Source organism: Rutidosis leptorrhynchoides, chromosome 4, assembly GCF_046630445.1.
Source record: "Rutidosis leptorrhynchoides isolate AG116_Rl617_1_P2 chromosome 4, CSIRO_AGI_Rlap_v1, whole genome shotgun sequence".
NCBI lineage: Eukaryota > Viridiplantae > Streptophyta > Magnoliopsida > Asterales > Asteraceae > Rutidosis > Rutidosis leptorrhynchoides.
The window spans coordinates 429,013,288-429,034,098 of record NC_092336.1 but is presented as its reverse complement, the minus strand read 5'-3'; the positions used below and the strand labels follow the sequence as shown (position 1 = coordinate 429,034,098).

At 33.9% G+C, this 20,811-nt stretch overlaps 3 protein-coding genes across 3 annotated transcripts; 2 read left to right on the top strand and 1 right to left on the bottom strand.

Annotated features, from left to right (window-relative positions):
• The first annotated feature begins 2,680 nt into the window (after nt 1-2,680).
• On the top strand, nt 2,681-6,293 carry LOC139842084 (uncharacterized). The gene is made up of 7 exons (XM_071832261.1): nt 2,681-2,755; nt 3,370-3,501; nt 3,896-4,480; nt 4,906-5,237; nt 5,412-5,507; nt 5,576-5,713; nt 6,128-6,293. The coding sequence occupies exons 2-7, from the start codon at nt 3,408-3,410 to the stop codon at nt 6,263-6,265; spliced, it is 1,383 nt and encodes a 460-aa protein (XP_071688362.1). The 5' UTR covers nt 2,681-2,755; nt 3,370-3,407; the 3' UTR covers nt 6,266-6,293.
• A 723-nt stretch (nt 6,294-7,016) lies between these two features.
• LOC139844276 (SART-1 family protein DOT2-like) lies at nt 7,017-11,723 on the bottom strand. Its single transcript, XM_071834494.1, has 11 exons — nt 11,552-11,723; nt 11,387-11,444; nt 11,084-11,197; nt 10,865-10,961; nt 10,444-10,510; nt 10,306-10,365; nt 9,464-10,100; nt 8,907-9,217; nt 7,719-7,939; nt 7,393-7,474; nt 7,017-7,288 (listed from the first exon to the last, which is right to left on the bottom strand). The coding sequence occupies exons 1-11, from the start codon at nt 11,690-11,692 to the stop codon at nt 7,226-7,228; spliced, it is 1,851 nt and encodes a 616-aa protein (XP_071690595.1). The 5' UTR covers nt 11,693-11,723; the 3' UTR covers nt 7,017-7,225.
• Nucleotides 11,724-14,578: 2,855 nt separating this feature from the next.
• LOC139842083 (uncharacterized) lies at nt 14,579-20,566 on the top strand. Its single transcript, XM_071832260.1, has 2 exons — nt 14,579-15,398; nt 20,475-20,566. Exons 1-2 carry the CDS (start codon nt 14,579-14,581, stop codon nt 20,564-20,566), a joined length of 912 nt encoding a protein of 303 aa, XP_071688361.1.
• The last annotated feature ends 245 nt before the right edge of the window (nt 20,567-20,811 follow it).

The following is a 20,811-nucleotide window of genomic DNA, read 5'->3' as shown; positions in this document are numbered from 1 at the left end:
GCTTTGTCTTTGCACACGTTTACTTGTTGAAGTACCTTTATACTCGTGCACTCGAGGTGAGATCATAGTCCCACTTTTACTCTTTTTGAACTTACATTTGGGATGAGAAAACATAAACATTTCTTCTACTAAGTGAACACAAGTACAGGAAAACAAACATTCTACATACGAGTTTAGAACAAAATCCTCAATTCGATTATCATTAGTTACACTTGCCGGGTGTAAGCGAGAACTTATGTTGTATGGATCCATATGGGTTTGACAAACCCTCATTCAAACGGTTCGCTACCGTTTACGAATGAAATATATTTTCGAGAAACAGTGTATGTTCTAGCACTAAGTGATGGGGTTCAATGGAAGGAAATGTTAAGCATTGATAATTGGGTGCTCGTGAAACAAACTTTTGGAATGTATTACTATTATTTCATTGATGCAAATCTTGTGGTTCACTTGTACTTACTTACTTAAACCTATGATTTCACCAACGTTTTCGTTGACAGATTTCTATGTTTTTCTCAGGTCATGCACGATATGTGAAACATGCTTCCGCTTACTATTTGATACTTGCATCCGATGTCGAGTATACATGCATTTCATGGAGCGTCTTTTGACTTTACTTTAAACCGTGTCGCCTAGATTTCAATCGTACTTATAACGTTGTAACTTAACTTTTGGTTGAACAATTCTTGTAAACTTTAAAACAATCCTTATTTTGAAATGAAGGCGACATATTTTGGTCAAACGTTATCTTAAAGACTTATAATCAGGTAATGGGACCCACGTAGCCGACGCCGTCACTTGACGATTTGTCGGGGTCGCTACAGTGTTCATGTGAAGAGCATTGAAACGAAGACTACCAGTTAGAATCGAGTTAGACAAAAGGGACATCGACCTCCATATCGTTATATGTCCCCATTGTGATGACAATAAGTAGAACACTCTTTATTATATATTTTTCACCAAGTGATGAAGAATAGAAATAAATTTTTTCACCAAGAATCTCTTTTTTAAAGATGCAGAATAAAAATAATTTTTTTTCGAATGATTTGAAATTTCTGAATAAAGTTGGTTCTGAATGAAAATAAACTGGTTGATAATAACTTTGAAGGAACGACGTGAATTTGGTAAAATTACCTTATTAACGTGATAATGAATAAAAAAATTCAATATAGTTGTCTGTTAAATGTTTTGGATATGATTTAAGGATGATATTACATAAAACTTAGAGGTTTTTTACTTTTTTATGTATTAAATTTTGTTTCCATTTGGCTCAATTTGGGAATGGATGTCTGATTTTATGTCTTGAAAACAGAATAATTTCCGGATTAAGTGACAAAGAAAATAACACTTTTACTTATTGAATTATGAGTTGTACATAAACAGATTATTAATGCTCTATATGTTTAATGGTTAAAAGATAAATTTAATTCTAAATGATTCAGTATTAAAAGTTAAATCAACATCATGTATTGTTCAACATTCTACATTTAATGATTTTCACGATTAGTTGTCAAGCAACCTTGGACCCGCGATTAGTTGTCAAGCAACCTGAGTTCGATCCTTGAAATTTCCTATATAGCGTGCGTTAATGCAAATGAAAGCATTCGATTCCTCTCGGGCCGTTATAAAAAATTAAGATATAAACAAGTCAAAAATGAAATTTAGCTAAATGCAAACTTCAATAAATGACTTGTTTTTATTCTCGGATAAAGGAAGGATTGTTTACCTCTCACCTCCCATACAATAGTGGTGTTGTTGTTGTTGTTGTTGCAAACTTCAAATAAATCAAAGGAACCCCAAAATCCAAAATTAAGTGCCATCACTTTACGGACGTCTTTCATCTATTCCAATTCATACCCAAACCAACCCACCTTACCTTCTTATATTATACCTTATATCTAAAAGGCAAAGGTCACGTGAATAGTAACCCACAAGTTTCACAAAACGCCCCCCCTCTTTTACTTACTTACATTTTAGTCCCAAACAAATATATAATATCTAATTTTATGGTTTTTACAAACTTATCACAAACTTTCAACATTTTATACTTTAACCGTTAAACTCCTCATTCGTTATAAATCGACTACATACTTTATATACTACCTAATAGACAAAAATAAATAATAGTCGCCAGCGGTGCTTTCGTTCTTTCACTTTTTTCCCCCTTTTCCACCTTTTTTAAATAAAAAAAAACCCTCATAGTTTGTTCAAATATTAAAATCGACCCCCAAACAGGGAGTAAAGTGTCAAATACTCATTTTCATAAAAAAATTTAAAAAAACTACACCCAAATATTCAACGGGCCATATCTTCTCGCTCGCACCGAGTTAAATTTTTCTGAAACCATCGTTAAACTCGAAACAATTTTAGGAGCACACTGTCACTAACTATACGCAAATCAGACGCTTTTTAAAAAACGCTAAATATTTGAGGTACTTTTCATACACGTCGATTTTGCGTTAAATTTTTAAAAGTCGACAATTCCATAGTGAAACGCGGAGATGTACATATATTGTTAATTTAAAATAACATTTAAATCTTTCACGGATTATACCTTTTAGTTCGACTCGAGTTGCGCTTCAACGATATCATCGTTAGCCACAAAATAATTTTACAAACTAAACGCAATATAATACATTGAAAACCGAACCCCGGCGCGAAGCGAGGGTTGTAACACTAGTTCTTTCTATCTGTCCAATTCTCACACGCCCATTTCATCATTCCACCGAATATACCCCCCCTTTGCATAAATTAGGTACCTTTTTTTCCTTCCTTTCTTTAATTTTAACTAACAATCAATCGATCATCAAAACTTGTTGCTGACTTCAATTTTGTTTTGTAAGTTTTACGTTTTTATTTGATTCGGTCAATTAAGGAATTAATTAACGATCATGAATTATGTTGCAGGTTTTTGTTGGATTTATAATTTTAATTTTTTCTATGATTGTCAATATAAATTGTTAAATGTTTACATTTTTATATCTGCTGAGATATAGAATGATGCTTATATGTCTCTGTTTTGGTTAAATTTAATTATGTTTTTTTGTTGTTCATTTGGCAATAAAAGTTTCTCCTAAAAATGTTCACCTCATGATGATAATTCACATTGTATTGTAGTAGATAACTTTTTATTAATATTGAATTATAAGGTGAGATTTTGTTGTGTACTTGCATATGCTATATATTTTGTTGTGCTTGTAATATAACATAAATAAATACCCCAAGCTTTAATGTACGTCATTGCCTCAATTTATGTCTATGTAATGGCAGTTTTGGTGCATATTTGATTCTTATGCTATTGTCAAGGTGTTGTTTCGATTTTGGTTGTTGTAATATCTTTTGACATTTTTATAATTTTGTTGACTGCAGTTGGGAATAAATTATCCTGATTTTTTGTTCCCCATAACATGGGGCATCGACATGTTTTCAGCCCGTCGATTATGTTTGAGACTGAAAATGATCAGAGATGGAACTTGACGGATCATCCCTGTGATCAAACGGGTACCCAAATTTACAACCTTTTTAACTTATACTTCTTTCTTGAATCTTATGTCGCCAGTTTTTGGACTGCCTATGTCTATCTAGGCCCTAGTGTGACTTACAAGTAAAGTTGTCATTTTTAACCAATTTGATTTTGTGTGGATTGATATGGGCATGTTTTGTCTCTAACGGGTCAAACATAAAAAAATAAAAGCTTTAATTTTTTTAACCAACATATAAATTACTTCAGACATCTGTACAAGTGATTATCTTATTATAACAACTTCAATCAAATCAGCCACATCCATACACTAAAGCTTCTTATAATTTATAAGTGTTTATTAGATTCTGATTATTTCGTACCACATAATTCACATTTTTTTATCTGATAAAACTTTTCAAATCTAATTTTCAGCACACAGTGATGCTGCTGAAAGCAGTTCTCATACATATCCAGCTAATAACATGTCGATAAACGGAGAAGATTATGCTTCTAATTGTAACTCTTCTCCTGTATCAAATGCATATTCTTCAATATCTAATAACAACCAAACACAGCATGATCAACAAGACACTTCTGGCCCATCAGATCTTCCTACACGGCCCGAAACTAACGGGAATCATGCACCTTCATCCAGCTACAACGGTCAACCAGTTAACGAGGACGATTCGTTTGACATTAGGACTAGTAATGAAAGATGGCGTCGTAAACGTAAAAGCCTGGATACTTCAACCGATGGTACGAACGGATATATCAACCATCATGTTGGTGGTAGTTCGTCTAATATCTCTATGCACACTAGCCCGTGGGAAGAAACTCGTAATATGGACTTTTTTCGTACCCGGTGGGATTATCGTAATAACGTGAAGCCCGTTTACGGTGATGAAAATTCTCATAGGAATGTTAAAAGCAGGACTACACCTAACGGTCCACCCGTGGATGATTCTTCGAACGGGTCAATGAGTCAGTGGAATCCAACTAATACACCTTTTGTTCATTGTAAAATTCTTACCCACTTATATATATATATATATATATATATATATATATATATATATATATATATATATATATATATATATATATATATATATATATATATATATATATGTGCGTGTGTGTGTATGTATGTATGTATGTATATATATATATATATATATATATATACACACACACTCAGAGAGAACCAAGGGTAGGAGTGAACTCAGAGAACTTTAAACTCAATCTGTATGGAACAGATTGAGCTCAATCTGTGTGCAGATTGACTCAATATGTGTGCAAATTGTGCTCAATTTGTGGGTTCTATGGGTTCTCTATCACCCTTAGTTCGCTCTGGATCCCTTCACTATATATACATACATGCATATACATATATATAATAAAAATAACTCCATTAGTTTCTAATAAATGATTCTGAATTGCAGGTCACGAGTTAAATCCGTTCTCTGTTGAAAGCGGTAGTTTTAGCGAAAATGTCCCTCAAGATTTTATGTGTACCGAAATGCAAAATGTTGGAGGAACTTGGAGGAACTATATTCAGAGATCTGACCCAAGTTTGAGGGCTTCGTCTAGCAGCCTACAATTGGGGACTGCAGATGAAGGTTTGCAGTTAACCAACGAGCATTATTTGTCCCCGCATCCGAGATCTACGATCGTCTGGCATTCGAGCGATCGAAATGCACGATCAAGGATGTCGTTTGATAGATATACATCATTTTCTGAGGACGCAAATGCTCATGATCAACAATCTCCTGAGGTATGTCCTTGTTGAAGACCTTGCAAATTTTCTACATGATATCGGCCCAAACTCGGGATTAATCGGGAAATCGGTCAAAGTTAAACTTGGTCAGCATCTGAGATATAAGCAAATTTGTCAATGCAATGTAACCCACTTGATCTTTGTGTATAAAACTAATTTATGTAATTGTAGGGTCTCATGATTATGGAACAATCCGCCTTCGGATCAAGAAATCTGTTTGATCATCATCGGGAAATGAGGCTTGACATAGATGACATGAGCTATGAGGTCAGCAAATTTTAACATAATTATTCTTTGTTACATTCTCCGTCTCTTGTTTAATTGGAAAATTACAGGAGCTTCTTGCACTCGGGGAACGGATTGGAACCGTGAACACCGGCTTGTCGGAGGATATGATCTCGAAGTGTTTAAGAGAATCGATATATTGTTCCTCTGATCAAATACAAGAGGAACGAACATGTGTGATCTGCTTGGTGAGATTTCATATTATCCATTCTGAATTCTTAGTCAAAATAAATAAATAGTTTTGATTATCTGCATAGACATATATACAACCTAATTCGATATCATTTTTCTGTATGAAAGTTTATGTTCAACAAAGTATAATATAAGGATTACAAGGCGGTGATTATATTATATATAAAAGGAAAAGTTTAGAGGGGTAAAAAAGTTTACTTTTTACTGTCTTTGATACATACATCTAACTCAGATGATCGGTCCATGCTAGCAAGTTTATTAGGTTATGAGATTAAAATAGAATTGCAGGCTTTTTACCACATGTTAGCTAGGTAAGTTGTAGAGATTAGAATATTATGAATGCATATTTTGCATAAAATGTTTGTTTGTGGTCTGTGTTATGAACCAAATCTGATTGATTGGTGTTGCAGGAAGAGTATGCAAACATGGATGATGTTGGGATGTTTAAAGGTTGCAAACATGATTTTCATGTAGGATGCATCAAAAAGTGGCTGTCAATCAAGAACCTGTGTCCCATTTGTAAATCAGAACCCATGAAACACAAGTGAACTTTGTTGGCATTTGCATTGTATATATATATATATATATATATATATATATATATATATATATTATTGTATTTGTATATGTATATTCATTAGGAGAAAATTCCTCATAATGGATGAGAAAGAATGTTGGTGAATAATGATGATCTATCTCAATAATCTTATAACTTCATTGCCATAATAATTGGTTCAATGTCTTCACTTCTTGTCATATGTATTACTCTGCCATTTCATAATACCCATGTTTGACTTTTCAGGGTCATACTTCTATAACTTTGTCTTCAAATGTTTTTTGTGTCATATAATATTTGATGAAACCTATATCAATGAAAACACATTTTAAAACCGAATCATTCATATAAGTTTCATCAAATACAATATAACATAAATAAAAATATTCGAAATCAAAATTTTAAAAGTAAGATCTTGAAAAGTCAAACATGACACTTTATGGGACAGATGAAATTGTATGTGTAGTGTTTGGGTAAACACATGCACGTAGTATAAAATGCAATATGCGTATGAGTATTCGTCGAAAAATTAAACGTAGTAAATAAATCTTCAACAGATTTTCCAAATTCCAACCCATTCAAATTAAAACTGTAGCTGTTGCAATGGCATATCATCATATACAAAAAGAAACCACCAAGATCAACGAGTTAAATATTATTTTCATTCCATTTAGGATCTTAAGATTTTTAGTATATTACGTAATAAGAAAACACAAAACCATAGGGTTAAATTTTGATCTAAAAACTAAATCCTCCACGTTGTTTATCTTGAGAAACTACTAGAAAAAAAGTTGCATATCCAAGCAACAAAACTGACGACACGGAAAAATCATCCTGAAGTGTTGTCTCCATATATACCTATAGTGAACAATTATGGTCTTGTAAGATGTTCCTATAATTGAGATCCAGTCAAGAAATTGTAGATATTAATCTAACAAACGTCACGAGCAACTCAGGTTTTAGGCTTCTTTGGCGGGCCCATATCTCCAGGCTTAGACTTCCGTTTTATACCCAACTGAAAGTAAAAACATACAAGCGAGGTTTATCACAACTTAACAAATTAAATTTCCACAAATAAGTTTACAAGAGAGAGAAGATGGTCTAAATGGATGCACTGACCTTTCTATCACCAACCATGGGTGTCAACCTCCCTGGTAAATCCTCCATTGTAGCAAGCCCACTTCTCGGATCACTCGTTTGCCTAAACAATTTAAGACATTAAAAGAAAAATGAATAATTACCAAGTCATCTGTCACTCAAATGTAAACTTTTCATTTGACAAACAAATTAATCAAAAAAAAAAAAAAAAAAGAATAAGTAAATAATATTTTGTTACCAGATCCATTTAAAAAGATAATATTCATTCATCTATACATGATATGCTAATTATATTATAATTTATAATAATATAAGAATAATAAACAATTAAAGAAGATAAGTAATACCCTGGTTTGACATGACCACTAAGAACAATACAAGGTTTATGCATCTTAGATTGAGCTTCCTTCATTCTCTCAACAGACATTGATGGTGTGTCTGAATTATTCATTTGCTTCACCTTCAACTCCTTGTCGTATTGTCGCCTCCGTTTTTCTTGTTTCCTTTTGCCGGGCCCTTTTCCGTGAAATCTATGTGAAAGTAACCTATAGGCCTCCTTGGGAGTCAACTGGTCAAACAATATATCTCAGTCATTGATAAAATATTTCATGATTTAACATCATTTATGCATGATTGCGGTGTGCATAACATTTTTAAAGTGCTGTATAAATCACCTCCCAAACATTATAACTACAATGATAATCTAAATCTGAAAATAAAACAACCTAACAGACTCAAACAATTACAATTTTAATTGTAGGTAACTTCAAATTCGTTTAAACCCATTTGACCCATTCATCGTTTATCTAAAAATATATACTTGACTCGACATACATTCCATCCATTCATCTTTTATCCAAAAATATATACTTGACGCGATATACATTCGACCCGTTAAACATAGCTTAAACGTACCATTTATAAATAACGGGTCAAAATTTCCACCTATAGCAAATGCCTTAATAATATACCTGGCAATTGAGACCCATACTCTCATATTTGGGTCAAATGGGTCCAATGAATTTTTCTTCAACTTATTGGATCTTATACAAAATATAAAAGAACGGGTCAAATGGGTATCAAATCCTAAAGTTCAATAAATAGAGACAGGTCTAATGGGTCTTGTGAATGGGTCAAATGGGTCGAGCATAACAAGATTCATCCGTGAAATATTTAAATATCTATGAAAGCATTAATGGTTATATCAATTATTATTTTCTTATATACATAATAAATATTAACAATAACTAAAACAATATAATCAACGTAAAAAATCAAATGTAAAAGTATATGACCTGTTTGGACCTATTTGACCCATTTGACCCATTACCCATTTCGACATGTTACCCAAACCGACCCAACCTGACCCGTTTGGACCCGTATCAAATTTTTACCCGTTTGACCCATGACCCATTTCAACCCAAAACCATTTTGACCCATTACCCAAACCGACCCAACATGGCTCGTTTGCCAGGTATAAGTTATTAACAGATGATATAACAAATAAACCTCTAGTTTTTGTAGTGAGTACTTACAATTCTTCCATATTCATCCGTCCTCTCAATACGTATCTCCTTTTTATCATCATTCTCATTAACAATGCCAACAAGTTTACTCTTTTTCTTGTCCATATTTCGACCACCCAATTCAACAGTATCTTTTAGATTTCCACTCTTAAGTAGCTGAAGTACACCAGATAACCCTTTACCCAAAGAACACTCATGAATCGTTTCATCAGGTTTAACATCTTTCATTTCTGCCCAGCCACCATTTTTACCTTTTTGCCCTTGATCAGATACTGCTGGTGCTACATCCTCCTCCATATAACCATCAGGATTATGAGCTTCTGCAACCATAAAATAACAGAATCTTAAATAGAGATAAATAAAATTTAGAAAAAACATCATATGTTTCGTTTGTCAGCAAATGCAAAAAAGGATGTTGCTCTTTTGACCCGTATTTATATCATGACCTGTTTCAACCCAGACCCATTTTGACACGTTAGGCCGTTACCCAACCTGCCTGACCTCAACCATTTACTGTATACAAAGCTAAATGTCTTAAAGCCTAAATATGAATAAGAATAGCATACCTTTATCAAGTAGATGACCACATACAAACTCCTCCATCTGTGTAAAGACTACCTTATCATCTTTTGACTCTCCATTGTCTGCATCTGTGTTTTTAATGGTGGAAGAATCAAGTTGAGATTCATTCATAGCAGTCGAAGAAGCAAGTAGAGCAATCGTGTGGGACACAGATGGATTTCCATCCTCTTGCTTCTTAAGAGAAAGTTTTCTTGCCCTCTGTAACGATTTATGAAGATCATCGTCTTCATCACCAACAACTATATTATCTTCATCTGCATTTTGAACAGTATGAGTTTGCTCTATTCGAAGTGCTTTTGACACTTTATCGGCCTTAATATACGCCGATTGGAATGCATTGCTTCTTTTTTCAGCCTCGGATCTCTCTTTTTCCTCTTTTTGGGCCTGCCTTTTTCCATCGGCCCGTGAACCACGATCACCAGCACCTAACCCTGCAGAACGGGCTTCTGCCTCGAGAGCCTCAATATCCAACTTATCTTTTTTTCTTAATGATTTCTTTTTCTTGGGCTTTTTAAACTTTAGCATCTCTTCACTAGTATAATAATCTGTTGTGACTTTCCCAATTGAAGTAAGATCTTCAAAATGAGGTGTCACCGACGCACCATCGATCCTTCTTCGAAGCTGCAAGTAAAAGCAAACACTGTTGGAGAACACCAAAAGAACACAATACCAAATCAAAATATATCTAAAATAACAAAAAAATCTATATAAAATAACAACAAAACCAAAATATAAAACCTAGTAGTTCCAATTTTCATTGTATTTTCGGAAAGGAAGAAGCACCCGCAGATGTTAAAAATCAAACACTAAAATAAGCAGACATTACCTCCTCCAGTTTCTTCTCTGCTTCACCACTAACACGGCCTCTTTCGTCAAGAATTACACCCTGGAAGAAAGTATATGTATAAGATAAATATTATATTTAAAAATGTAAGTAGTGATATAATCAAGTTACAATCTTTACCTCGTTCACAATAGGATCATCATATTGTGGAAGCATTTTCTTTTCAAATCCAGGGTCTTCATTAAACCTGCAAGACAAAATGACCAGAAAGTAAGATTAGCCTATGATAAATCCTTGCTAGAAAACAGAGCTAGCCAGGTCTAACAATTTTTTGTCAAGAACTATTATACCTCATATTAATATGATGTAATAAGTATGTCAAGCAGACTTATAAAGGCTATATGATTTAAAAGTTCCAATACTAACTTCAACCTTTTGGGAAGTTTTAACGTCTTGTGCACTAAGAATACATTTTCAGCAATTTTTTTACCCATATCAGAGGCAAAATCATTTTTAGATATTATTTATCCTGCCCGTTCAACCCATTATAGAAAGAATATAGCAATAATCTGAAGCAGAGCAATTCAACTATTGAACTTACTTATCATCGTGAACTCCAGTTTTCTTTTTAGCCGCCTTATAAGCCTCATTTCTCCGCTTTTGCTCACCGATCTCCACATTTTCAAGAATATCAATCTCTGGTGTATACAATGTAAAGTCACCTTAGGAAATCTGGGTCCAGCAAAAAACCACTAAAGATGACAGATGAAGAAACAGGAAAACTAATTTAAAAAAAAAAAAAGAAAGAGAAATTAATTACCTTGGTTAACGTCACCATCAGCAAGTATGTTCTGATCTTTTAGTGTTAAAACAACTGCACCGCCTTCAATCACTTTGTCAAGGCCATCGAGAACTTTAAACCCTGCCAGGTCACCTGCCAGCATAATTTCAATAAATAATTAGGACAAGAAAAAGTATACATGGTACAAAAAAAAACTAAGCTTTTACACACGCTGGTCGTATGTAACATGATAAGTTAATAAGAAAAAATAAACAACTGTGCCTCAAGCAATCAGGGATATGTGAACTATAGTGATTTATATATGTAGAGAAGAGACTGTACGAGATGTATGCTGACGAGTTGGCAGTTCATCTTCATCATCTCCGTTAATCACATTGTCCTGAATTTTCACAAATTATATTCATCAGAGGCATAATAGAAAGAAATCAGTCTAATTCACACACATAAAAATGTCAGATGAATATAATATATAAGTATATAACGAACCTGCTCCTCAAGCATCTTTGAGAATTGCAGTGCTTTCTCCTTTTCAGCCATCTTCGTCTCCTCTAGCTTTCGGCTTTTACTAACCCACGATAATATATCTGAAGCTCCATCAGACTTCTTTTTCAACCGTTCTTCCTTCATCCTAACAGATAAAAGCCATAAGTAAATATGTGACCTTAGTACTCAGAGCACAAAATCAAAAAGAAACCATACGTAAGATGGTTAATTTTATGAATGTATGTATATGAATACCATAGCTAATTACTCCCAAATTAAGAATATCATTCTTTCACCAACTAGTCCAGACTCTTCTCAATGACACATTTGACATTTCTTTTTTTACTAACATTCAGAAAATCTCCTAGTTATTACTTATTAGATTAGGAATTTGTGTCTCGGTATAAGTAGTGTATAACATGATTCTACCGATCTATAGTTTCAATTAGTTCTAAATCATTCAAAATAAAATACCAAGTAAATAAGGTATTCACATACATTCGGTCTCTGCTACTATCTTTAACAAAACTTTTAGCCTCTTTCTCTCTATCTTTTAAACCATCACTGATCCTAGATTTTTCTCGATTTCTACTTCACTTATCCTTCTCCTCCCTTCAACTATCTCCTATTTCATACGCTATTGTACATCTAAGTAATACTCCCTTATTCGTGTACCCGTTTTACGCTAGTGTATACCATAAGATGAACATGGAATATAAGAAAACTAAAAGCAACCGATAAAATCAATTTGTGAGCCTTCTTTTAAGGGTTTTACTTGGCTCAACTAAATGGTGAAGTGGCGTATCCATTTACACGAAAACAGAAAACGTAATTACTGATATCAGATGTAACGATTTTTAATGAACTAAATCACTTAAAAAAGGACAATACAAACTAATATCGATCACATCCACGCAAAATTTGAGATTGAATTCGAACAAACCAACATAAAGATACAAACTAAAACCGCAATCAGATTTAGATATCAACAATTGTAAAATCAAACATAAACCCTAGTCTAAATTTCAGAAGTATAGAAAAAAAAACGAACCGTATTTTACGATACCTTATTATTAGAGCATAAAAGGTGAATCGATGTAAATTGCAATGGATATATTGTTTCGAGGTTGCAAAAATTAATCGTGTGCTTCTTCTTCTTCTTCAGGAGTAAGCTTATTTATTCCCTTACTGTGTAGTAGAGATTTTGTTGGAAAGGCTAATTTGTATTTTGTATTACTAATAAACACCATGCCCAATTGGGCTTACAAAACTATTAACGGTGTTAAAGAAATTCTTGGAGAACAAGTAAGATGATTTACTTGGCCAATATTTTTTAATACCCGCTCTCCTTTTTCGGATCTCACGCAATATCAATCTCCGTTGCAATATCTTACGATTACTAGACCTGACAGTTAGTCAGGTTACTCGATTTTTACATGCTCAGTTGATCATTTTCAAATTGTCAAACGCGTTCTGCGTTATGTCGAGGTACAATTACTTATGGACTCACATTTGTGCACACCATTAAACCATCTCTACTTGGGTATGTATTCTGATGCCGACTCGGCTAGATGTACCGAGACAACGCTCTACTTATGGTCATTTTACTTTATTGGAAGGTAATCTTGTCTCTTGGAGTGCTAAGAGGCAACCTACTGTCTCGTAGTCGAGCTGTGAATCTAAATATCGGGCTTTTGCTAATAATGCTGCTGAAATTGTTCAGATTACACATTTACTATGAGAACTTTTTGTCTTACCTCCGGATCGACCAACGATTATATGTAACAACAAAAAGTGTTATCTTCTTAAGTTAAAATCCAGTCTCTAACAAGTGTTCTAAGCATATTGGTATTGATTATCACTTCACCCGTGAGCTAGTATCTTCTGGAAAGTTGTACACCAAATTTGTTCCAACTTTTTTACAAGTTGTAGATATTTTTACAAAAAGTGTTCCTCCTCAGCAATTTGAATTGTTTTGTGACAAGCTTGGTGTTGGACCACTACTTCTTCGTTTGAGAGGGGTATTAAACGGTATGAAAGAAATACTTGGAGAACAAGTTAGATGATTTACTAGCAGACTAAGATTTGATAAGATATCTTTCTATAGTTGTTGTATGTAGGCCTAACTCTAATTCTCCGTATGATGTACTATATATTTGATTAATGACAAACTCAAAGAGCATAAATTATTAACCCTTGTATGGTATCAAAGCTAGACATAGTAATTTGGTAGCTTGCTAGGAACAAGATAGACATGGCACCAAAGAAGCAGCTATATACGCCACATATACAACATAAACTTACATCTATTAGGCCATAACCTAACAAAATACACCTTCAGCTAGCAATAAGATTTTTGGGATTTCATTTCCAATCTTCCAAAGAAATTGTCCACTTATTCTTCTTGATTATTATTCAAAGACGTGTAAGCAAATTGGTAGAAATCAAGATGTCTTCGTTAAGGATAGTAATGTGACGATCAACTAGATTATGCACCAATTTATTTCTCCACTTCCATATGGACCAAAGTAAAACACAACTCAAAGCCAAACTACGTCATATTATACTCGGCTCTTTGGAATGTTTGGCGACTTAGATTCAATTATACCTTCAATGATATGTCTTTTAGAAAGTATCGTGTTTTATTAGAGCTCTCCCAACGGTTCGTCCAGGTGCACCGCCCACCCTCGCCCACCCTGGACGCCGTTGGCACGAACCCCGCCCAGAAACCGCCCTCGATTCGCCCAGCCCATTTCGCCCAGCCCATTTCGCCCAGCCCATTTCGCCCAGCCTTCTGTCTAATTTGAGCATGTTTGTGGACGTAAAAGGGTGAGGGAAAAAAAAATTTGAATTAAACCCAACGGCTCTTTAACGGCTAGTTTATTTTTTTTTTTTTTTTCATTTTTTACACTATATATACACACCAAACCATATTTTTAACATACACTCTCATTTCATATTTTCTACCCAATTCATCATTTTTATACTCAAATAAACAAAATGAGTTCCGACTCCGAGCCCGACGTAAATATGGTATTATCGATCAGAAATACGACTACGAATCGAGCACTCGAAGCCATTGACGCGCTAGATGAATTAAGTGATAACGAAGAAGTAGAACAAATACCACGGGCACCTAGAAGATATTTACATAGAGATCGTCAGGGTCGTGCATTGGCTTTATGGAATGATTATTTCTCCGACAATCCCACATTTCCAGACGATTATTTTCGTAATCGTTATCGAATGAGCAAACCTCTATTTCTTCGTATTTTTCAAGGTATATTGAACTTTTCTCAAACTCCGGTTCCTAAATATTTTAGTTATTTTATTCAAAAACGTGATGCTACCGGATTACTTGGTTTTAATATTGTTCAAAAAGTAACATCCGTCATACGTCAACTAGCTTATGCCGCTTCGGCCGATGTTTTTGATGAGTATTTGCATATGGGTGAACAAACCTCATATGATTGTTTGAACAATTTTTGCAAATGTATTTTCCACTTGTACGGTCCGGAATATTTGAGACGACCAACTGCACAAGATGTGCAACGTTTGACCACTAAACATGCTCAAATACATGGTTTTCCGGGGATGTTAGGAAGTATTGATTGTATGGATTGGAGATGGAGAAATTGTCCGGCACGTTGGAAGGGTCATTATATACGAGGTGACCATGGTTACCAGTCAATTATGCTTGAAGCGGTAGCATCGTACGATGGATGGTTTTGGCACGCGTTTTTTAGAACTGCCGGATCAAACAATGATATCAACGTGCTAAATCAATCCGACTTGTTTAGTGAGTTATTAGCCGGTGAAGCACCACCATGTACGTATACGGTTAACGGATGTACGTTTACTAAGGGTTATTATTTGGCGGATGGAATTTACCCGGAATGGTCTACAATAGTTAAGTCGTTCAAAAATCCGATAGACCGGAAACAAAAAAAATTCAAAAGGTATCAAGTGTAGTGACCCAAACTTTTCCATGTTTATATATATTAATTGAGATTGATATTTACATGACTAAATGTTTCCAACGTGTTAAGCAATCAAACTTGTTAAGACTTGATTAAATGAAATAAGTTTCATATAGACAATTGATCACCCAAGTTGACCGGCGATTCACGAACGTTACAAATTTGTAAAAACTACATGTTGTGGTATATATAGTCATATATATATATATGGTTGACATGAGATTATGATGAGTAAGTATCTCACTAAGTATATTAACAATGTGTGATATACATAAGAAATGAGATTACTAAGTTAAGAAACTCGAAATGATATATATAATGATTATCGTTATGATAACGTCTACTAAATACATATGTATCATATTAAGATATTGATACACTATATTTAACATGATAAAATGATATTTAAATATATCATTAAGTGTGTTAACAATGAACTACATATGTAAAAAAAAAAAAGACTACTAACTCAGGAATTACGAAACGAGACTTATATGTAACGATTATCGTTGTAACGATATTTTAATGTATATATCATATTAAGAGATATTCATACATCATAATATCATGATAACATAATAATTTAACATCTCATTTGATATAATAAACATTGGGTTAACAACATTAATTGAGATCGTTAACTTAAAGGTTTCAAAACAACACTTACATGTAACGACTAACGAAGACTTAACGACTCCATTAGAATGTATATACATGTTGTGTTTTGATATGTATTCTTACACTTTTGAAAGACTTCAAGACACATATCAAAGTACTTCTACTTAACAAAAATGCTTACAATTACATCCTCGTTCAGTTTCATCAACAATTCTACTCGTATTCACCCGTATTCGTACTCGTACAATACACAGCTTTTAGATGTATGTACTATTGGTATATGAAATGTCCCATTCTTATTGATTAAAAACGTTCCATATTAATTGATTTCGTTGCGAGGTTTTGACCTCTATATGAGACGTTTTTCAAAGACTGCATTCATTTTTAAAACAAACCATAACCTTTATTTCATAAATAAAGGTTTAAAAAGCTTTACGTAGATTATCAAATAATGATAATCTAAAATATCCTGTTTACACACGACCATTACATAATGGTTTACAATACAAGTATGTTACATCGAAATCAGTTTCTTGAATGCAGTTTTTACACAGTATCATACAAACATGGACTCCAAATCTTGTCCTTATTTTAGTATGCAACAGCGGAAGCTCTTAGTATTTACCTGAGAATAAACATGCTTTAAACGTCAACAAAAATGTTGGTGAGTTATAGGTTTAACCTATATATATCAAATTGTAACAATAGACCACAAGATTTCATATTTCAATATACATCCCATACATAGAGATAAAAATCATTCATATGGTGAACACCTGGTAACCGACATTAACAAGATGCATATATAAGAATATCCCCATCATTCCGGGACACCCTTCGGATACGATATAAATTTCGAAGTACTAAAGCATCCGATACTTTGGATGGGGTTTGTTAGGCCCAATAGATCTATCTTTAGGATTCGCGTCAATTAGGGTGTCTGTTCCCTAATTCTTAGATTACCAGACTTAATAAAAAGGGGCATATTCGATTTCGATAATTCAACCATAGAATGTAGTTTCACGTACTTGTGTCTATTTTGTAAATCATTTATAAAACCTGCATGTATTCTCATCCCAAAAATATTAGATTTTAAAAGTGGGACTATAACTCACTTTCACAGATTTTTAGACACCTTTTACTATGTATCAATTATCATTCCAATTAGTAATCTCAATTTGCGATTATAATTTTAAGTTAGTTGTAGTAATAAGGTTAGGTTAGTCAAGTATTTTTAAGTTTTATAAGTTTCTTTTATTTTTTCGTCACCTTTTATTTTTCAACCATTTTTCTTTTTCGACCTTTTTCGACGAACTCTTTTTCTTTCTTATTTCTCGCTATTCTAGTTTTAGGACATAGATTTTTATTCTACTTCTTATCTAAATTTCTTAAAATTACGAAAATTTATTTTAAGTGGTTAAATTAATAGACATCAAAATTTTCTGGTTCGTAGTAATAGTTGGATTTGTACGTAGACCGGGTTATTGGAGCCAAACAGTCCTCAATTATATTGAGACCAAACGAATCATGCTCCTCTGCTGCATCTTTTGGCTATTCGAAACGTGGGCAAAATCAGAAAAGTCTATTGATTGGATAACTTATTATAATTTTTCTTTCCTTTTTAAAACTAATAGGATATTCAGTGAATGCACCGAGCAAGACGTTCACCACCTTTTGTACGTTCACCACCTGTAACTAGATCAAGACATTTAGCAAATATAACCGCCGTTGATTTTTCTTTAGAATCGTCATCCAGTCAACCAAGTACTTCAGTTCAAATTTCCGATAATCCATTTTTTGAACCCAACCTCACAATTGAGAATCCAGAGAATATTCAAGAACGGTTCGTAGATCCTGAACCATTAAACTTTCCTCCGGAGCCACCAATCATTCAAACAGAGATTGTTGAGGAACGAACCATTAAATCAGAATCATCTAGTGATACCGATTCAACAAATTCAATTATGGAGAATCTGGAACCTTTAAGTATGGAAGACCGAATGAGAGCTAAACGCACTGGCCAAGGTCACGCAATTACTCATCCAGACATTAATGCGCCAGATTATGAAATCAAAGGACAAATTCTACACATGGTGACTAATCAATGCCAATTTAGTGGTGCGCCGAAGGAAGATCCAAATGAACATTTACGTACCTTTAATAGAATCTGCACACTATTTAAAATCCGAGAAGTGGAGGATGAACAGATATATCTCATGTTATTTCCCTGGACTTTAAAGGGAGAAGCCAAAGATTAGTTGGAATCGTTACCTGAAGGGGCGATTGATACATGGGATGTTTTAGTTGACAAATTTCTTAAACAATTCTTTCCTGCATCTAAAGCCGTAAGACTTCAAGCAGAAATTGTTACGTTCACACAGAAACCGAATGAAACTCTATATGAGGCATGGACAAGATACGGAAAGTTGTTAAGAGGATGTCCGCAACATGGTTTATGTGACGACTCGAGAATTTCCGACTAAATTTAAACTTAATCTCTATATGATTTCGATATGATAAGCAAAGTCAGTAAAGTTGAGTCTTAAATTTTTTTTAACTGTTTCATATATTCATTTGACCTTCAACTGTTCTCGACGATTCACGAACTATTATTTGTAAATAAATGTGTATACATATAAAAATAAATATAAATATATGTATAGTGTATATTAAATATAATGATTTAATGATTGTAATACTCGTTGGACATTTCGATTATTATTTAGAGAAGTTTAATTCGAACTTATATGATTTTAAAATAAGTGGTGATCCGAAAATGAGTTCTATAAATTTTAGGCTTAATAAAAATGTATTTAGGATCTAGTTATTTAATTTCAACCATTTTTATATTTTACCCAAAATTGAGAGGGACAGTTGATGTAATTTTTATTTAATAAATTAATGATCAAATTTTATACCATAATGACTGAAATAAATAAAGGAACTTAATCTAAAAATTTGGGATGTTTCTGAGACCTTTTTATTCGCCATTAATTAACAATAGGGTACGATATAGCACTCTGCGAATTGAAAATATCTAAAGTGTCGATAGAAAGAAAACAATTATGATGGCTGCTATACTATTGATATGTGCATGTTCTTTCCATCTATCATATACTATGTTTGTTTTAATCCATATTATATATTTTTATATATAAACTTAGAGACACACACTGACACATCTATTTTTCATCCGTGACTTTATCAATAATAAGATGATTACTGTATTACTTTTAATATAATATAATTTATATATAAAACATGCATATGGGAATGTCTATCATAGACTACAGACCACCTTCATTCAATCAAACCATTCGAGTTTCATCACCAACCATTGGCCACTATGAATAAACCACCGGCCACCACCCTAACCGTAAGCAACACTTCCACATCGATCACCACTTGTGTTTTTTATACTTCGTTTATGATTCGGTCACCATCCATCACCTTCAATAATATCCTCCCCTTCCTAAGTTACCATCAACAACTTAACAAAAACTTGCAACTACCATTTTGTTCTTGTTATTTTACGATGATCACCTTCCTCCATCACAACATTCTACGGCCACCCTACTACCATTCAATTGTCAATCTCCGACACCACTACATCCTACCACCTTCCATCACCATCCAACACTAGTCACCCTCACATGAACTACCATCCCTCTCCTTTACTCTCTTGAACCGTCGCCAACATCCATCCCTAAACCCACCTACAAGTTAGTTCAACTTGTGTTTATATTCTATTTGGGAACCACAAAAAAAAAACCAAGCATACTACTCAATTTACTGTACGAATTGAACCCACCATGAACCCCAAATTGCTGCTGTACACCTTCAACATAGCCACACCCATCTAAACCGCACCCACCTGTGAACCATCTGTTACCTTTAAAACAGTCACCTTCAATCCATTATGTTGCTGTATTTGATCTTGTTTCCTGTTTAAATAATCATAAATCACTAACCCAACATCACCATGTTCGATCAACCCTACAACCACCACTTCACCATCCTCACCGCCACTCTCTCTCTCATCTCTCTCTCTCTCTTATTTAGACGCCACACTTCACCATCGAACTTCTCTAATTCTGTTTCCTGTCGTGATTACACCACCACCATCAATCAACCATTGCTATCACCTGCTGCTACGTCCATTGTTTCTGTTTTATCCGAAGACCCAAACCCATCTGCTTCAGCTCCTATAATTTTCTGTTTTAAGATTAAACCGAACCCACTTGTTACTATTTAATCTGGATACGCAACTACTCGTTTTCCTTTCGGTTGTTAGATGATTATGAATGATGATATACGATTCTATGAAGATGAGAGGATTATGAGCTCAGTTGAGGTCGACGTGTTTGTTGCGTCTGCTCCTCCTTTTCGTTTGTGGCCGACAGGAAAACCCTTTTTGTGACTTAATAATTCGACGGCTAAAATTCTATCAACTCCTGTAAATTGTTCCATGTATTCATTTGTTTAGTTAATAGTTAATTGGGCCGTTTATATATGTTATCAAATTGGGATTTGTAAACATACCGTTGGGCCGTGATTCTTGTTGTAATACTTGGGCCGAGAAGATAAAAGTGGAAAAGGGAAACCGAAATAAGATTGGTTATAAATATATGTGTGGGAAATAAAACAGATATATGGTAATGGAGG